The sequence below is a fragment of the Nannospalax galili genome, unplaced genomic scaffold (assembly GCF_000622305.1).
Source record: "Nannospalax galili isolate Female #2095 unplaced genomic scaffold, S.galili_v1.0 scaffold933, whole genome shotgun sequence".
Lineage (NCBI taxonomy): Eukaryota > Metazoa > Chordata > Mammalia > Rodentia > Spalacidae > Nannospalax > Nannospalax galili.
Window position 1 is genome coordinate 1,680,449 of NW_008333281.1, and position 17,390 is coordinate 1,697,838.

The following is a 17,390-nucleotide window of genomic DNA, read 5'->3' on the forward strand; positions in this document are numbered from 1 at the left end:
GTGGAGCTTGCCCAGTAGGCTGGGCAGGCTGGCCAGTGAACCCGGGGGCTCCTGTGTCCACCTCTTCCGCACTAGGACTTACAAGCATGTGTCACCATACCTGACCTTTTTAATGTGGGTTCTGGGTATTGAACTAGGATCCTCATACTTAATGTGGCAAGCACTTTACCAACTGAGCTTTCTCTCTGGCTCTGCCTTGTAGAAATCTGTGTGTGTGTGTTTGTGTGTGTGGCGCATGTTCATGACCCCATGTGTATGTGGTGCATGCACATGTCTGTCTGTCTGTGTGTAGGGGCCAGAGATCAGGTCTTTCTCTACTGTTTTCTGCCTTATTGCCTTAAGATAGTGTTTCTCACTGAACTGGAAGCTGGCCGTTTCAGCTAAGCTGGCTGGCTAGCAAGCTCTTGGGGAGCCTCCTGTTGTGCCCTCCAGTGCTGAGGTTACAGGTACATGTAGGTATGCCTGGCTTTGTTCTCAGCTCTTCCCCACTAAGCCATCTCCGTTTGTGTTTGTACCACCCCACTCGTACCCCCCGCAGTACCTCATTAGTGTTCCCACCTGTTGGGCTTGAACGAGCTGAGCCACAGAAAGGTTATCGGCTTGCTCAGGATTACACAGTACTTGGTATTTCGTGATAATGATTTATCCACTACATTGTCAGTTTGGTAAAGTTGTGTTAATTCTGTGATTTCAATTCAGTTGGTGCCATTCACCATCACACAAGTCTCACCTTTGTTTTCTCTGGCCACATAGCATCTGGTCCAGTTGCATCACTGGAGCCTGTTCACACTGTTCTGTATTTAGACTGCAAACAACCTGTCTTAATCCTGCCTAAATCACCCAGGCAGGCAGGCAGGCTTTAACACGGACCCTTGTTTATTCAAAAGGGTAGATATTTGGTTGCACCTGGGTGTAAACTGGGTCATCAGGAGGTCCCTGGGCAGCGAAGGTCCTGGAATAGTCGAGTAGTTTAGGGGGCGCATAGACTGAATTAGAGTCCGTCCAGCTCGTCGCTCAAAGGCCTGAGCACCCGGAGGCTGCACTGGGGCGGCTCTAGTCTGTCTGAGCGAGTTAGGCCCGCCCCTCTCGCCGCCCCGCCCCTGACCACACCCACCCGTCTGGCCCCGCCCCCCCGCCCCGACCCACAAATGTCGCGAGATCTTCGGCCGGCTTCCCGCCTCGCGCCCCGGGGCTCGGGTAGGTGCGCAGGCCTGGGGCGCGCGGGGCACGCCGGGCCGTCCCTATCAACCCTCCTCCGCGGCGTGATCTCGCGAGAGTTGCGAGTAAACAGCCCCGAATGGAGAGCCGAGGCGTGTTCGCGGCGGTGCCGGCGCCGGCGTTGCCCTGGGCCCACCGGCCTAGAGCTTGAGGCGGCCGCAGGTACGTCAGCGGCCCGCTCCGCCCCTCCCCTCCCCCCTCGCGTGCTCGGCCGCCCGCACTGCGGGGCCCAAGTGGCCCCGGGTCCGAACCCCAGACACGGACCCGGAACCGGGATCCCAGACCTGCACCCCAGACACGATCCCCGAACACCGGAACCCGAATCCCGGGCCTGCACCCCAGACACGAACCCGGGGCCTTCATCCCACACCACAAACTCGAACCCCGGAACCAAGATCCGAGCCCCGAATCCCGGATCCCAGATCACGAAGCCAGAACCCGGAATACTGTAATGGCCCCAAAGAACCCTGAACCCCGGACCCTATACTTCGGGTCCTGGCCGCGAACCCCGAGCTCTGAATCCGGGGCCCGCAGTGTAGACTCCGAACCCCGGCCCTGCCGGGTGCTGTGCAGTCCGGGCTGGCTTGGCCCAGGGGCCTTCCCCCTCCCCAACTCCGCAGTCCTTCCGACCTGCGCCGCCCGGTCCTGGCCGGCTGTGGCCGGCCCAGATGCCGCCCGAGGCCCCCATCTGACCCCTCAGTGGGGAGACCCCGGAGAGGATCTGCGCACGTGAAGTCTAACAACGTTTACATTCCGAACGGCACTTTGGGGTGACGGTTGGAACCTACTCCAAGACAGCCCTAGAGAGCGGTGCTTGGTGGACCTAGGCGAAGCCTCTGATTCTTTAAACATTTATTCCTTTTCCATTGCGTGTGTACGAGTGCACCCGTGTCGTGCAGTGCCCACGGAGGTCAGGAGAGGTGGTTGGATCCCCTGGAACTGGAGTTAAGGACGGTTGTTAGCTGCCCTGTGGGTGCTGGGAACCGAGCTTAGTCCTCTGCAAGGGGAGCCAGTGCCCTTAACCCTGAGCCATCTCTCCAGCCCTCTCTTTAACTTCTCATTTTGGAGGTGAATGAAAAGCCAGAGTTAGAGAAAAGCAGTTCCTTCCTTTTTTTTTTTTTTAATATGTAAAATAAATTTTTTACATTAAAAAAAAAAACCTTTATTTTTGAGGGAAGGTCTCATGTAGTCCAGGATATCCTCAAACTGTGTAGAAGAAGCTAGCCTGGAGCTCCTGATCCTCCTGCCTACCCTTCTGGTGCCAGGATTATAAACGTGCACGACCACACCAGGCTTACCTTTATTTTTTTAATTATGTGTATTTGTGTAGTTCTGTGTGTGGGTAAGTGCATGTGAATTTGGTGCCCTTGGAGTCCCGAGGAGGGCAGTTGTGAGCCGTCTGACAGCCAATGTGTGTCCTTAACCCCGGAGCTGCTTCTTCAGCACTGTACCTTTATTTTTTGTTAAGAACCCCATTCTCTTAAAATGTACATTATCACCAGGTTGCCTGTGTTAGGTGTATTACCCAGTGGCTCTGAGTTACTGTGCAGAGCTGTGTAGTCAACACCACAGCCCACTTTAGAACCATCCCTCATGATTTCTGGTACTTTTTGCCATCAGTACCTGTTTCCCATCTACCACTTGTCTCTCTAGACCTGCCTTTTAGGGAGTCTGTTTAGGAGTCACATGTGGCCTTTTGGGTCTGGATTCTTGGTGTGGGTTTCCCAAAGTTCATCTGTGTTGTAGCATGAATTGCTACCTTATTCTTTTAAAGATTTATTTATTCGGTATGTATGTGTTGCCTGCATTCCTGGTGCCCACAGAAGCCAGAAGAGGGCGTCAGATCGCCTTGGAACTGGAGTTACAGACTTACCTCCCGTGTGGGTGCTGGGAACTGAACCCAGGTCTGTAGTGAGTTAGCCACTGAGCCTTTTCCCCAGCCCTTCACTCTTCTGGCTGTTGCTCTGTGGTATAGTAGCCCATATTTTGTTTCTCCATCATATGGAACACTTTACCAATACAGTTTTGTTTCATGCTCCTGTATGTGATCCCCTTGGCCACAGAGCTGTTTATTGGGGGTACCTGAGCCCCACTCCTGTTGGGACCTTTCGTACATTCCTCAGGCATCCCTATAACCAGGCATGGTGTTTCCATCTGAAAAGGTAAATTCTCACAACTGGCAGCACGTAGGGATGAGGCAATGTTTTGTGGCTGGGAGGTTGCCCTTCTCATCTCCCTCCTGTTCTGTGGTCCTTGATTTTATGCTCTGCCTGCCTGCCTGCCTGCCTGTCTGTCTGGTGGCAGAAAGTCCTGGGACAGTTGCCTTATTGTGTGTGGCTGCAGTGCCTTAGACCATTAGAATGACAAGACTGGGAAGACTGGAGGCAAAGGGAAGTCTGTGTCCATGTGCCTGTGTGCTGCACATGTGTGTGTGTGCCGCACATCTGTGTGTGGAGGCCAGAGTTCCGTGGGTATCTTCCTTCATCGCTCTCTGCCCAACACAGGGTCTCTCATTGACTCTGGAGCTTACTGATTGAGCTAGACTAGCTGGCCAGTGAACCCCAGGGATCCTCCTGTCTCTGCCACCCAGTGCTAGGATTGCAGGTGTGTACACCACGTCCGGACTTACATGCTCATGCTTTTGTGGTGGGCACTTTGTCAGGTGGGCCATCTCCCCAGCTTCTCCCGGTAGTGGGTTCTCCTTGGCTGATCTGAAGTGCTAGGAGCAGGAGGCCAGACCTTCCATTCGGTGTTTGGGTGGGGGTGGAGTTGAAGACAGGCTGAGGCATGTTAAGAGCCGATGGGTGTGTTGATTGCTCTTTCCATCTGGCTCTCTGTTTTGAAATGTTGCAGAGCTCATTACTAGGTTTATAATCTTCTAAAACATTTTTATTAACTGTATGTATGATGTGTGCAAATGCACAGGTGTGCACAGCATGTTGGAGTTGTTGGTTCTCGCCTTCTGCCTTTACGTGTGTGACGGGTAACTGTTAGATGACGAGGGAGGCCAGCTGGCCCAGAGAAGTACGGGAGGGGCAGTCGGCAAATGGACCTGGGCTGCTCTGATGGTTCCCTGAGGCTCCGTTGTGCACCTGTATTTTAAGCCAGTGTTCCAGCTCGGCTTAATTGTCAGCCTGTAATGGGGTAGCACAGCCCAGTGTGCAGTTACTTTCCAGAGCACTCATGTTCCAGCCAGCTTTTAATTAAACTGGACACCACCCTTTCATGGCTTAAACAGTTCAGTCTTCTCCAGAGTTATTTTAGTAAACTAGTTTATTAAAAAGCAAGGTGCCGCTGCATGATTAGATGAGTACGTACAGGTCATTTCCCCTCACCTGAATTGTCTTAAAACCATTTTCAGCCAGGCGTGGTGGCGCACGCCTTTAATCCTAGCAGTCGGGAGGCAGAGGGAGGCGGATCTCTGTGAGTTCAAGGCCAGCCTGGTCTGCATAGTGAGTTGCAGAACAGCTGGGGCTACAGGGAGACCCTGTCTCAAAAAGACCAAAAGAAAAAAATCATTTTCAAGCAAATAACTTCAGATGTATTTAAATTATACCCAGAAGTGTCATCTTTGTGTTCTTTTATTATGCATATTATAAGTAAAGAATTCCAGAGTTGCAAGGGATGTCAACCATCAGTTCATCAGTCAGGTGGACTGCCGTTCCACTGGACTGCTAGCCCTACTTTTTTCCCCTTAAGCATGCATCTCATTCCATACTGTTTCTTGTACACAGGTTTGGATTGTCATATGGAAATCTATAGGTGGAAGCACGGTCTTTTAGGGAAATCTTTTTTATTTTTTTTGGTCTTTTTGAGACAGGGTCTCCCTGTAGCCCCAGCTGTCCTGGAATTCACCATGTAGACCAGGCTGGCCTCAAACTCACAGAGATCTGCCTGCCTCTGCCTCCCGAGTGCTGGGATTAAAGGCGTGCCCAGCCGCACCCAGCAGGGAAATCTTTTTATGGATGATCACCAGGACTTGTACAGAGAATTCATAGAAATTAGATCTAATTAGCACTTAGTAGAACTAGGTGCAGCCTAAGTAGGCTCCGTAAGTGACATGCAGAAGATATTTCTGGAGGGAACCAGTGAGAAACTGCAGGTTCTCAGACAGTGATTCTTGGCAGGTTTGCGGGAACAACTAGGACATAAATCTTTTAAGCTGACTGTGCACCAAACTAAGGAAGCCTAATGCAGGTGAACAGAGACTACAGTGCATAAGTGATATGACTCAAATTATAAAAATAACAGCTCTTTGTAAGACACGAAGTAAGTGGAAAACCAGAATTGGGTTGTCTTGGTGGAAGACAGATTTGCCCTTCCATGTGTTACATGTCTTTCAAGTGTTTTCTTCACAGAGATGATTTTTATTTTTATTTGTTTGCTTGTTTGTTTGTTTACTTATGTATGTATTTATTTTGAGGCAGGGTCTCCCTATATCCCTGACAGGGCTGGAACTCACTGTGTAGACCTGGCTTGTCTCAAACTCGCGGAGAACCATCTACCTCTGCCTCTCAAGTGCAGCAAATAGATGCATTTTAAAAGTCGAAGTTTGGGTCGTTCTGATCATGAGTTGATGTCTTAAGAATTCTTTAGCTTATTCACATATTCCCAGCACTACCCCAAACTGAGATGTGTGCAGGAACATTCATTTCCTCTCTTAAGTTTCTCAAGGCCAGAAGTCCAAAATGAGTCTCATTAGGCTAAAGTCAACAGGGCTGGTTCTTTGTGGAGGCTCTGAGGAGAGGATCCAGGTCCTGTTTATTCAGGCCACCGACTCTTTCCTCATGGTGCTTCAATCCTTGTTTCTCTACCACTCCCCTGGAGAGAGACCTTTCTGCTCTTCCACACTTGAGAGCCTTAGAAGGGCCATACCTGCTTGAGTCCTTTGTCCACAAAGCTACACCCACAGGTTCTGGGTTGGGATGTGGACATCTGTGGGGGGATCCTGATTCAGCCTGGCACAGACATAGTTTGAAGCTGCCACAGGACATTCTTAGACCCAATGAGCCGTAATTATTTCACATCCCTATTATCACACGCTTAGAAGGTCTCTAATTTCCCCAATTACTGTCTTCCACATCCTTGGGTGTAAAGGATGTGTGCTTTCAGGTTCCTAGTGTTGGAGTAAGTTCCTAGAGGGACTTTTAGAAAAGCAAGCTCCTTCCCTCTGAAGGATGCAGCCTCTGAAGCCAGACATACCCTGGCCCCCAGATAGCTTTCCCACTTGCCAGCAGAGGAAGCCTCAGTTGGGCCTCAGTTTCTCATCTGAAAGTGGGGGTAATAATGGGGTTGTGAGGGTTACATGACTTAATACAAGACAGTTGTAGCACATGCCACTTACATGGTCAAGTGTTATGTTTTTATTGTTGGATTTATGAAACCAAGAGTCTTTTGTGTGTATTTTTAAGGGTTTAAATGATATTGACAGTTGATTTTCGAGATTAAAATATTCACTAGTAACATGAAAATACTTTGACATGAGAATTCTTATTTGAAAAATAAGAATTTTTCAAAATCTTAGGTATGATTTGTATTATGTACTGGATGGTTCAACTTTTTTTTTAAAAAAACTCTTTTTGAGACAGGGTCTCTCCGAAGCCTCAGCTGGCCAGGCTGGCCTTGAATTCACAGAGATCCACCTGCCTCTGCCTCCTGAGTGCTGGGATTAAAGGAGTGCGCCACCATGCCCAGCTTAAAGTTCGACTTTTTTACAGAAAAAAATGTCACTTGATTTTTACAGTGTAAATGACAAAAGAATTTTAATTATAACATAATTGTTTTTTGACTGAACCCTTTCAGAAAACCCTTTAGGTCTTTTAGAGTGGCAGATAGAGTGGGCCTTCCATGTCCTAGCCTCACATCTACGGTTCACACATTTTCAGGGAACATTTTCAGGGAAGATGCATCTGTATGGAAGGTGAGGACTTTTCTGTGTTCTCCAAGGGTGCAACACAGTCATTTATGTAGTATGTATATTATTCTAAGCACTATAATTTAACCCGACTGGGTATGCATAGCTTAGTGGAACTACTGTGCTGTTTTATATAAAGAACCCATAGTATCCTCAGATTTGGGGGGCCCTGGAACCAGTTCCCAGAAGATCCCCAGGGCCAGCTACTCCTTGTGTTTCACCTTAGCCCCATCTGTTGGCATGTTGGGTATCACTCTTTAAAACTGCCCTATGGAATGGCCCTTGATTGGGGTTCATTGATGTTCCTTGTGATTGTTTTGCAGCTGAGGGTCTTTGGAAGGACCCTCTGAAGTAAGCAGTCCTCTTCCCAGTGCTCTGCTTGGGCAGACCTGGGCTCTTTGTCTGGTGGCTGGTTAACGTGAATAACGTAATGAAGTAGCTCTCCCTTTTCTGATGCTTGTTTTGAGACTCTGTAAATACCCAGTTTTTCCTTAAGCTTCAGATTTATTTTATGTTGTTTTCCTGTTTTGACTTCTCAGGGAGTTAGGATCTATTATTCATTACGTGTTGTGATGCTCAAATTGTCCCAGACGTGGCTAGGGGGAGTTAGGTTCCACCTGGCTTCTGATGACATTTCCCCTTTGTCTGGTCCATGGGGTTCTACAGTCATCTTGCTTATGTCCCACCTACCCAGAGCTCCCTCTTCTAGAAGCCTGACTTCTTTGTGTGGAGAACAGTACTTAAAAGGCTATGGGGGGGAGGGGCTGGAGAGATGGCTCCATAGTTAAGAGCTACTGGCTGTTCTTACAGAAGACCTGAGTTTGAATCCCAGCACCCACATGGTGGCCAACAACCATCTGTAACTCCAGTTCCAGGGGATCCGATGCTTTTCTGTCCTCTGCGGGCATTACATGACATGGGTGCACTTACAAATAGTAAATACACAAATAATAAATAAATAGATAAATAAATGCCATCCAGGACAGAGTGTCTCAGCAGGCACTGCTGGCCTCAGGTGCGCTTACACATACAAAAAGAAATAAATAGACACAGGCCATTTGGAACAGGGTGTGCTTGCTTCTTGGCACCACACAGCAGTGCTGCGGTGCCCTCTTGGTAGGTGAGCTGCTGTGTGCAGACCCAGGAGCGTTTGTTTACATCTGTCCTCATCTTCATGCGGCTGTATCAGCCTCAGCCTTTCATATTTCTGGCTTCCTTTTGCTGCTTCTGCAAATACTGATTTGATCAAATGAAGTGTGTCTTCATTTCCACCTCACCTTTGCCTGGGCAGTGCCCTCTGTTTACCCTGAAGGCTCTGACCCCTGCCCAGTGGTCCCTTCACAGGTCTCTTGTGCTTAGATTCAGGCTCCCACTGGCTCACGGTGTGCCCTCAGCACATTTACTCAGAAAGGGACGGACAAGTTGGGTTTCCTTCTTGCATGTGGGCCCGAGTAGACACACCTGTCTATGAAACTTCTATCTGTTATGGCTTCCCTGCTGGCCATTGTTCATGTTCCTGCTTGTCAGTTTGGGGCTGTGTCTTGGGTACCAGCAGTTGTTGATCTAGGTGGGTAGGTGTACTAGATCCTGGAAAGTTCAGTCTATGCCTTTAAAACCTCACTGGACACCTCTGGGTCAGGAGCTATCTGAGCACAGGTGGTGGTAAGTGGTTGGCTTCTTGCAGCCCAGGGCCCAGGCCTACATGTACAGGCCTCTGGCACCTGAGTGCTGATTTTGTTTTCCTTAAAGGAAATCTCTATTTGAGGTCTTTTTATTCTGGGATTGGGAACCAACACAAACCTCAGGCTCTGTAGTTTTTGACCACAGGCCCATCACAATAGTGTCATCTGAAAGTCTGGACTTTGGTTTACCTGTGAGGACTGGAAGCAGATTATCTAGAGCCAAGCCTAGAAGGAGCTGCTTGGCCTTTTCCTGACATTCCAGATTGGTCACATCCCAGGAGGATTTTATACCTGAAGTGACTTCTTTCTGGCCTTCCTTCTATCTAGTGCTGGTGGGTGTGGAAAGCTGGTGCCGGGAGTAGGTGGACTTGTGTAGTGCTGTCTGGGGCCAGGCCGGCATGTTCACTAATGTGACCTTTCTCTGGAAGGAGTCAATGACCTTTTAAACACGTATGTGTGTGCACACATGTGCGTGTGTCAGAAGACAGCTTGCTGAATGTTTCCTTCCACTCTGTGGGTCCTGAGGCTCCACTCAGGTGTCAGGCTGGGTTACCTTCCGAGCTCTCTCGCAGGTTCCCAGCAGACTTAGTGGCTGCCCTTCCTTGCAAAAGTCTGATTTTGGTTTTCTTTTGGCCTCCCTTGTTCTCTCTTGTTTTCCCCAAAGAAAATGGCCTGGGTGGCTGAGGATTCTGCCAGGCTCAGTCCTACGTGAAGGTATTTACAGCTCAGCGCCTCCTGGGGACATCCCTGAGCCACCTTCCCTACAGTCTTCACCATCTTAGTGACGGGTACTCTCTCCTCGTCTGGGTAAGTGCACTGCTGTGCTTGGACTCCTCTCTGTATTCCCCCACATCTGGCCATCAGCAAGTCAGTTTCCCCACACCCTCCTGTGCATGCCGGCCCAGCCAGCATCTTTCCTGGTTATTCACACTTTTCTTGCTCCCTCTGTGCCCTTTCCACATAGAAGGCTGGGTGTCAGCTGTGCCTTCCCTTCTCTTTCAGAGTGAGAGCTGAAGTCTCTCTGACCTATAGGGCCTTCCTGGCTGCCCCCATCTGCTCCAGGCCTCTTTGCTCTTCCTTTCACACTCTAAGTAGCCACTTCCTGTAGGCTTCCACTTAAACACTTAAAGGTCCCTTCTTGGGGCTCCTGTGACCTGACACCCCCACCACACACACACACACACACACACACACACACACCACACGCACGCACACATACACACCACACGCACGCACACATACACACCACACACACCACACGCACACACACACCGCGTGTGCACACACACACCATGCACACACACTACACACACACACACACACACACACACACACACGCACCCCACACGCGCGCGCGCGCGCGCGCGCGCACACACACACACACATCCCCGCTCTCTGCTTTCCAAGCACAGTCATCGCTAACTAAGCTTTGCCTCCTTGCCTTATTTATTTCTTATCTGTCTCTCACACTGGAAGATAAGCCCTGTGAGGCCAGAGGTTTCTGCCCTGCTTTGCTCAGTACTCTGATGCTCCTGGAGCAGCGCCGAGCTGGAGTAGCTGCCCAGCAGCCATGGGATCTCTGCTCCGCTCCCTTGGCTGTGGATCCCTGCATTCTGGTTGGGGAGTGTCCTGCTCCTGCCTAGCACCTGCTGGAGCCTTCTCCCCCTCTCCTCCTCAGACCCGATGCCCTGCTGGTCTTGGCGTGTCCCTGTCTCCCCCAGCACCACTTTCCCTCCTTTCCCGTCTGTAGCTCTTAGCTCCCAGTGCTCCCAGCTCAGCCTAGGGGCACCTCCACTGAAGCTTCCTCTCGTCACCCCTCACCCCAAGGACTCTGTCAGCTTAGGTGACTTCCTCAGCCTCTGTCCTTGGCCACATTGCACTCTGTTGTTTGTGGTTGGCCTCCCTTGCTGCTTCATAGTGGAGCTGTGTCCCTAGCTGACCCTGCTCTGCAGCCCCTGGCAGTGTCTGTCTTGGTAAGCATGCTCTCCAGTAGCCACTGGTTTAGTGAGTGGTGAAGGCAGAGTCTTGTGCTATTGGTTTCTAGGTGTCCTGGTTCCTCAAGCTTAGGTGGATACTTACTTGGAGGAGAACTGATTACCAAACGCATTCTTTTCATGGAGGACCTTTGTTTTGTTCCTTTCCATTTCTTTGTTTTAAAGTTAGATACTGGCCCAACTTGTGAACATGAACCATCTCTTCTGTAATAGAAGTTGACTAGCTACCCGTGGCAGAGTTCAAGGTGACTTAACCCAGTTAGGCCTGAGATGTGCTCACTATATCTCTCACTGAGACACATGAATCCCTACTAGTTATAGATTCTCTCTTGAGGCAAGAGGTTTAAGAGATTTATGTTACTGTTCTTTTTTTTTTTTTTTTTGGTTTCCAGAGTTTGGCTTTATTTTGCAGTACAGAAATCATTTGGAGCCATTTTTGAGACAGACATCATTGAAATCGAGGCTCTGTCAAATCAATACTGCAGTGCAGCTTGGTCCATTGAAGAAGCCACACCTGGGCTAAAAAGGTGCTTCTCCATTTTACCTCCTTTACAATAGGTTCCTTTCCCCTTCTTAGCAATTGTACTAGGTTAATACCACATACTGGCATCCTCTAAGCAACTCCCTAAGTCTGAAGTTTGGTTAGAGGTTTCTATCCATATAAACAAAAGCCTATGGCTCTACTATTTTGGGCCCTGATGTAATACTTCACATAACAAAATATGGAGGAAACTTCAGGATGCTTTCCCAAACCATGGAAGATTCAGTTTAGACTCTTGATGTCACAATGGCACAAAGTGTATAGATCCAGTCCTTGAGCAGGGCACACAACTGCAAAGACTGCACTGACTAAAGGATTCCAATACTGTATCAGGTTCTCTCAATATTTGTTTAGAACTGCTCCTTCACTACAAAAAAGCCAGCTTGGTTAAGCTGAACAGAACTGACCGATTTTGATTAGCCATTCCATAAAAACAAGTTACTATGTGATAGTAGAAAAACGAAGGGAAGGGGCCTTTACTAGTACAGTCTCCCCGTTTGCATTGTAAAAGCAAATTGTAATACGATATTAATTTCGTACAATATACATTATTTGCCACATTTTGAGTTTGTCCTAACAGGATACGCACTGCTGTTAGTCTTCTCCATAAATGTCGTTCTTCTTGTGCTTCATTTCTTCAAAGTCAAACTCCGATCTGGTCGTCCTCTCATAGATGTCTTTAACGTCATCACAGGTTGTCTCGAAGTGAGTTGTTGCATCATATGCACGGGAAATAAAGATCTGGCTCTCTCTTCCCAAATCTTTAGGTACAAAGAGGCCATTGATGCTGACAAATTTCTGCTCAATTGGTTCCAAGAGCTCCAGAGCTGGTTTGATTTCCTTCTTGGGTTCCTTGGTCTCCACGGTTGTACTTACAGTGGCAGTGTACTTCCCCTGTGCCACCACATTGTGTGCAAAGGAGATCATGCGAATGTAGATATCTGACTTTCTCTTGACTTGGTTCTGTGGAATAATGATCTGGCAAGAGTTGGCATCATTGGTGTTCTTGATAGGGTGGCTGAGGATGCAGATAACTCAGATCACCTGGCCTACTTTTTCTACCCGATCTTTTACATAGCTGGGGTCACAGATGAGCTGCTTACAACGGGCAATCTGTCCTTCAGATTTTATACCAGCCGTGTTTCCGTTTTGTACAATGATTTCTTCAGTTGGTTTATTCAACATGTAGGTACCTCCATAAATAGCACTTAACCTTGAAAATCCCTGTGGCAGTTCTTCAAAGCTGTAGAGTGGATAAAGGTATGGGCTTTTGCCATATCTTGCCAAAGACTCACTGTAAAGTTTAATTCTATTAATGGTTTCACAACATGGTTGATGTAAGTAGTCATCTGTTCTGTAAAGTGCAAGAGAATGGCCAGTGAAATTTATAACATCTTGGCCCAAATCAAACTTCTTATACACGTCTTGCATTGCGGTCTTCTGAGGATCAGTACCCTCAAAAGTTCTAGGGTCTTTCTCATCAAAGTTAGCAACATACACTAGGAATTTTCTGAAGCGACGTTTTTCAAACAGTCCCATTAAGCTAGATGCCAGGGCTTCGGCTTCAGTGGAGGAACCTTGTAGATATTTCCTCCTTTATAGACAAAGCTCCCTTCAATCACGTTGAAATCCATATAGTGAGTGACCTCTGTGTAAAGCAGCATCTTAGACAGCTGACCATTCGCCATAAGGAACTTGGAGATTAAGTCAATGTTCCAGTCTCTTCCTCTCTCCATAGATGCTGGTGGTTGTCCTGGTAACTTAAATCTTTTGTATAGATCTTCCAGTGGCGTTATAGATGCACTTGGCGCCTCCATAGTAGGGGTTTTGGTCCATGTGAAGAACCTTCTTTCTGTTAACTGACATTATGCCTGATAGGATACATTCCGTCAGGCTGGTGCCCCGCACGATCATGTTGTATTCCTCATTCACAGTGCGGGAAGGAGCGAGTGCAGGGGCTCTGTGGCCACCGTAGGGCGAAGGGGAGCGAGGTCTCAGGCTGTTCTGGGCCGCAGGGGAAAGGAAGGACCGGAGGAGAGGGAAAACGAGCTGCCGAGTAGGTGAGGCCCACCGCCACCTCAGATGGAAGAGTATTGTTCGTTTTTAAAATGGGTCGAGGGACTCCAGGGGTTAAAAGTGTATGTTTATTTACTATAACCTGAGAACTGTCGCCACCAGCAACCAGCTTCGTGTTCTTTGACCAGTCGTCCTTAATGAGGTGCCTGCTTCAAGGAACGCCACTCTGGCAGTGCAACAGAGAATGGGCGGGTTACTGCAGAATGTGGGGTGGCTCGGGTGTCCTGGGGCTTTCTGTATTTGCTCTTGTGGATGGTATTCTCACTTCCTGTTGAGGTGGACGTCCGTGAATCCTTTGTTGACTTTAGTCTCCGTGGGCTCTAGAGGTCACCTGTATTTCAGGTCTCGTGGGATTACAGTGAAGGTCCTGCTTGTTACAATTTTAGAAGTTCCTTAGATGCTTAACTCCTGAGGAGTGTTTCAGCTTTTTTCTGGTTTGAAAGCATATGCGGGTAGTTGCCCAAATCAGAAATTGTTTGTTGCTTTAAAGCAGTAGTTTCTGCCAGAAGAGTGAGAATGAGTTTAACAGCTGACACACCTTGCTGAGAGGTAGCAGGTTCCTTGTCTGGGTGTTTTCCTGTGACAGCACAAGGCCTGTCTTGCTCACTACTCCCCTTGTCAGGCTTGTCCCAGCTGTGATCAACAGCTGTTGGCTCCTCAGGCTGCAGCCAGCGCTGCCATTACCTCTGCTCTGCTCTTCATGAAGAGCACCTGCTGCTTGTACTGCAGGTGTTTGGAGAGAGATCTGTGCTCATGAGTAATCCAGTCCAATGCCCAAATAACACTTTTCCTTAGCAGTAGCCTGCCTCACAGCCTTCCTCTTTATACCACTTCCAAAAAAGAGCTAATCTGATTTTATATAACAGATTAAGCAGGTTGAATGTTAAGGCTTCAGGTAAAATAAATTTAACCACAGCAGAAAGCTTTTATGTCCTTTGAATAGAATTGGCAGAAAGTGTTTCACAATCAATAGTTTTGATGCCGTGTTTCTTAAAGAACCTGTTATAATGACTTGGAGAGAAATTGCTTTGTGCTTAGGTATTAAATTAAAAAATTGTGTATGAGTGTTTTGCCTGCATGAGCGTTAGTGTACCTGTGTTGTGCAATACCCGAGGAAGCCAGAAGAGGGCACTGGATCTCCTGGAACTGGAGTTACAAGCAGCTAGCTGTCAGCCACCGTGTGGGTGCTGGGAACCGAACCCTGTCCTCTGCAAGGGCAGCCAGTGCTCTAACCCCTGAGCCATCGCTCCAGGCTCTTAATTTTAATTTACAGCAGAAAGTAAGGACGTGAAGACTAACGAAGCCTTGACTGTAAAGTTGGGAGTGCTGACCGACAGGTGTCCTGCAGGTGCGGACAGATACGGTAGTGAGAGCAGTCTGAAGCAAAGGAAAGCGAAGGAGCAGGGCACTTCTTTCCTTTTATTTGGCGGCTTGGACGCGGGGCCAGTCCGCTCCGCGTTCCTGGTGTGTTAGCTTTAGCTTCTCCCTTAGCAGCTCACTTATTTTCCCCTATTTATTTATTTATTTATTTATTTATTATTTATTTATTTATATTTGAGACAAAGTCTCACTTGTCCTGGTTGGCCTGGAACTCGCTGTGTAGACCAGGCTGGCCTTCAGTTCTCTGCCTCCCAAGTTCAGGGTGAAAGGTGCGTGTGCCAACACGCCTTGCAGCCTTTTCTCTTCTCTTACAGCTGCCTTGAAGCTGTCCCTGAAAGCTGGGAAGAGTCAGTCTGGCCAGAAGGGGGGGCTTTGTGCCGGTGCCACACTCACACACACCATGTCCTCTGACCCTTTGAACTCATCAGGGTGCTTCTGACTCTGTTCTTCTTCTCTCAGAGGTCGGCTTGCAGCGTGATTGTTGGCATCCCTGCTGGATTGGGTCTGTGGTGCAAATGGAGTGTAGGACTCAGTTGGCTCGGCCGGAATGAGAGAAACCCCCGTCCAGGATGGAGAAGAAACGAAGGAAGAAATGAACGCCTCTGTTTGGGCCATGCCTCGGATAACCATGGGACAAGACTGTAGGATGGCTGCTCAGTAAGGCTGCGGATTTTAGCCGAAACAATTCATTTCTAATCAAGGAAGAAACAAGTGTGATTTGAATTTATGCAGTTTTATGAGCACATTCGCTTAAGACCATGAAGCTCATCCACATCTGGCTGCTCCTGCTGGTGGTTTTGCTCTGTGGGAAGAAACACCTGGGTGACAGGCTAGAGAAGAAGGCTTTTGACAAGGCCCCATGCCCTAGCTGTTCTCACCTGACTTTGAAGGTGGAATTCTCCTCAACGGTTGTGGAATCTGGTAATGACACTGCTGTAGGCAGGCCCTCCAGCTTGGGGTTTTCTGGTACAGATGGTAGGGTAGCTCCCTCCTTGTAGCCTTAGTTTGTGTGAAGCACAAATTGATTCTGTGCCATTGTAGCTGGGGAAGACAGTGATTTGGTATGCTGAATACCCCAAAGGTCATGTGACCAGACGTGAAGCACAGAGCAGGTAGTCTCTCATAATCCACTCCTGAGTTTTGCTTTTTAGCTTTCAGTAGAACAGACTGAGCATCCCCAAATTCCTTTTCCTGTTTGAAAACTACATCCTTTGCTTTATAGGCAAAGTTTTGCAGATGTTTGCCCTTTGATTTTGATGTATGAGTGTTTTGTCTGCATGTGTATATGTGTGTCGCATGTTATGTCAGGTGCCGACAGAGGCCAGAAGAGGGTATCAGATCCCTGGCACCTGGAGTTGCAGATGGTTGTGAGCCTCCATGCAGGTGCTCACGGGAACCAGACCCAGGTCCTCTGCAAGTGTAGCAGTGCTCTTAATAGCTGAGCCATCTCTCAGATAAGTTTTTTAAAGTACACGGGTATTGCCAGGTGCGGTGGCACACACCTGTAGTCCCAGCACTTGGGAGGCAGATGCAGGCAGATCTCTGTTAGTTCAAGGCCAGCCTGGTCTACATAGTGAGTTCCAGGCCAGCAGGGACTATAGGGAGACCCTGTTTCAAAAAGACCAAAATAAATAAATAAAGTACCACGAGTATCTCTCTAGTTTTGAGTGGTGTTGTCTGTGTGGTTGGGATTCATAGAAATGAATTTTACCCAAAATTCTGTGCCCTGTGGCCCAGGGCATTCGCACTGGTCTTCTTTTTCCCTCCTTCTATTTTGTTGTGGGTTTTAAGACATATTTTTCTTTGACCAGTGAAGATTTAGATGAGATGCACTCTGTTAAATATACATAAGTTCATCTTTTCACGTGTGGCCTTTGATTTCAGAATATATTGTGGCTTTCAATGGATACTTCACGGCCAAAGCTAGAAATTCATTTATTTCAAGTGCTCTGAAGAGCAGGGAAGGAGACAATTGGAGAATTATACCTCGGAACAACCCATCCAGTGACTACCCTAGTGACTTTGAGGTGATTCAGATAAAAGAAAAGCAGAAAGCTGGGCTACTCACACTTGAAGATCATCCGAACATCAAGCGGGTGACACCCCAGCGGAAAGTCTTTCGTTCCCTGAAGTACACTGAATGTGAGTATCGTTATCTCTGGCTGAGCTCCACTTCACCTTGTGTGAAGAGATCACGCCACAGAGGACTAAAGATGATCGCCAGGAGAGAATGTTTCTGACAGCCATTTGCTTTATTTTGTTTTGTTTTTGAGACAGTCTTAATACCCAGGTTGACCTAGAGTTTCCTACCTCAGCCTCCCAAGTGCTGAGATTGCAGGGTGCTCCCTCACCCCTGGAGATCTTGTCTTGTGTCTCTTCTGTACCTGCATTTTGCTCCTTTAAGTACAGGGTTTCTTTTCTTTTTAAAAAAATTCATTTATTTTTTATTTTATTTATTTATTTATTTATTATTTTTGGTCTTTTTGAGACAGGGTCTCCTTTATCCCTGGCTGTTTTGGGATTCACTATGTAGACCAGGCTATCCTCAAACTCACCTAGATCCACTTGCCTCTGCCTGTGAGTGT

General features: G+C 48.1%; 2 protein-coding genes across 5 annotated transcripts in view; one reads left to right on the forward strand and one right to left on the reverse strand.

Annotated features, from left to right (window-relative positions):
* Positions 1-1,196: 1,196 nt before the first annotated feature.
* Positions 1,197-17,390, forward strand: part of Mbtps1 (membrane bound transcription factor peptidase, site 1) — a 57,156-nt gene continuing 40,962 nt past the window's right edge. Inside the window, exons 1-4 of one of the 4 annotated variants that reach the window (XM_029561033.1) lie at positions 1,200-1,380; positions 9,479-9,621; positions 15,265-15,726; positions 16,690-16,947. In XM_029561033.1, the coding sequence (XP_029416893.1) occupies positions 15,564-15,726; positions 16,690-16,947 (421 nt within the window). In that variant the 5' untranslated portion in view covers positions 1,200-1,380; positions 9,479-9,621; positions 15,265-15,563. Of the gene's footprint in view, positions 1,381-9,478; positions 9,622-15,264; positions 15,727-16,689; positions 16,948-17,390 lie in introns of those variants that run through there. The other 3 variants (XM_029561035.1, XM_029561032.1, XM_029561034.1) reach the window with 3 other exon arrangements.
* On the reverse strand, positions 11,944-13,256 carry LOC103729852 (rab GDP dissociation inhibitor beta-like). The gene is given in 2 exon segments (XM_029561036.1): positions 11,944-12,562; positions 12,695-13,256. Coding segments are annotated over 2 exon segments (813 nt in total). The 5' UTR covers positions 12,889-13,256.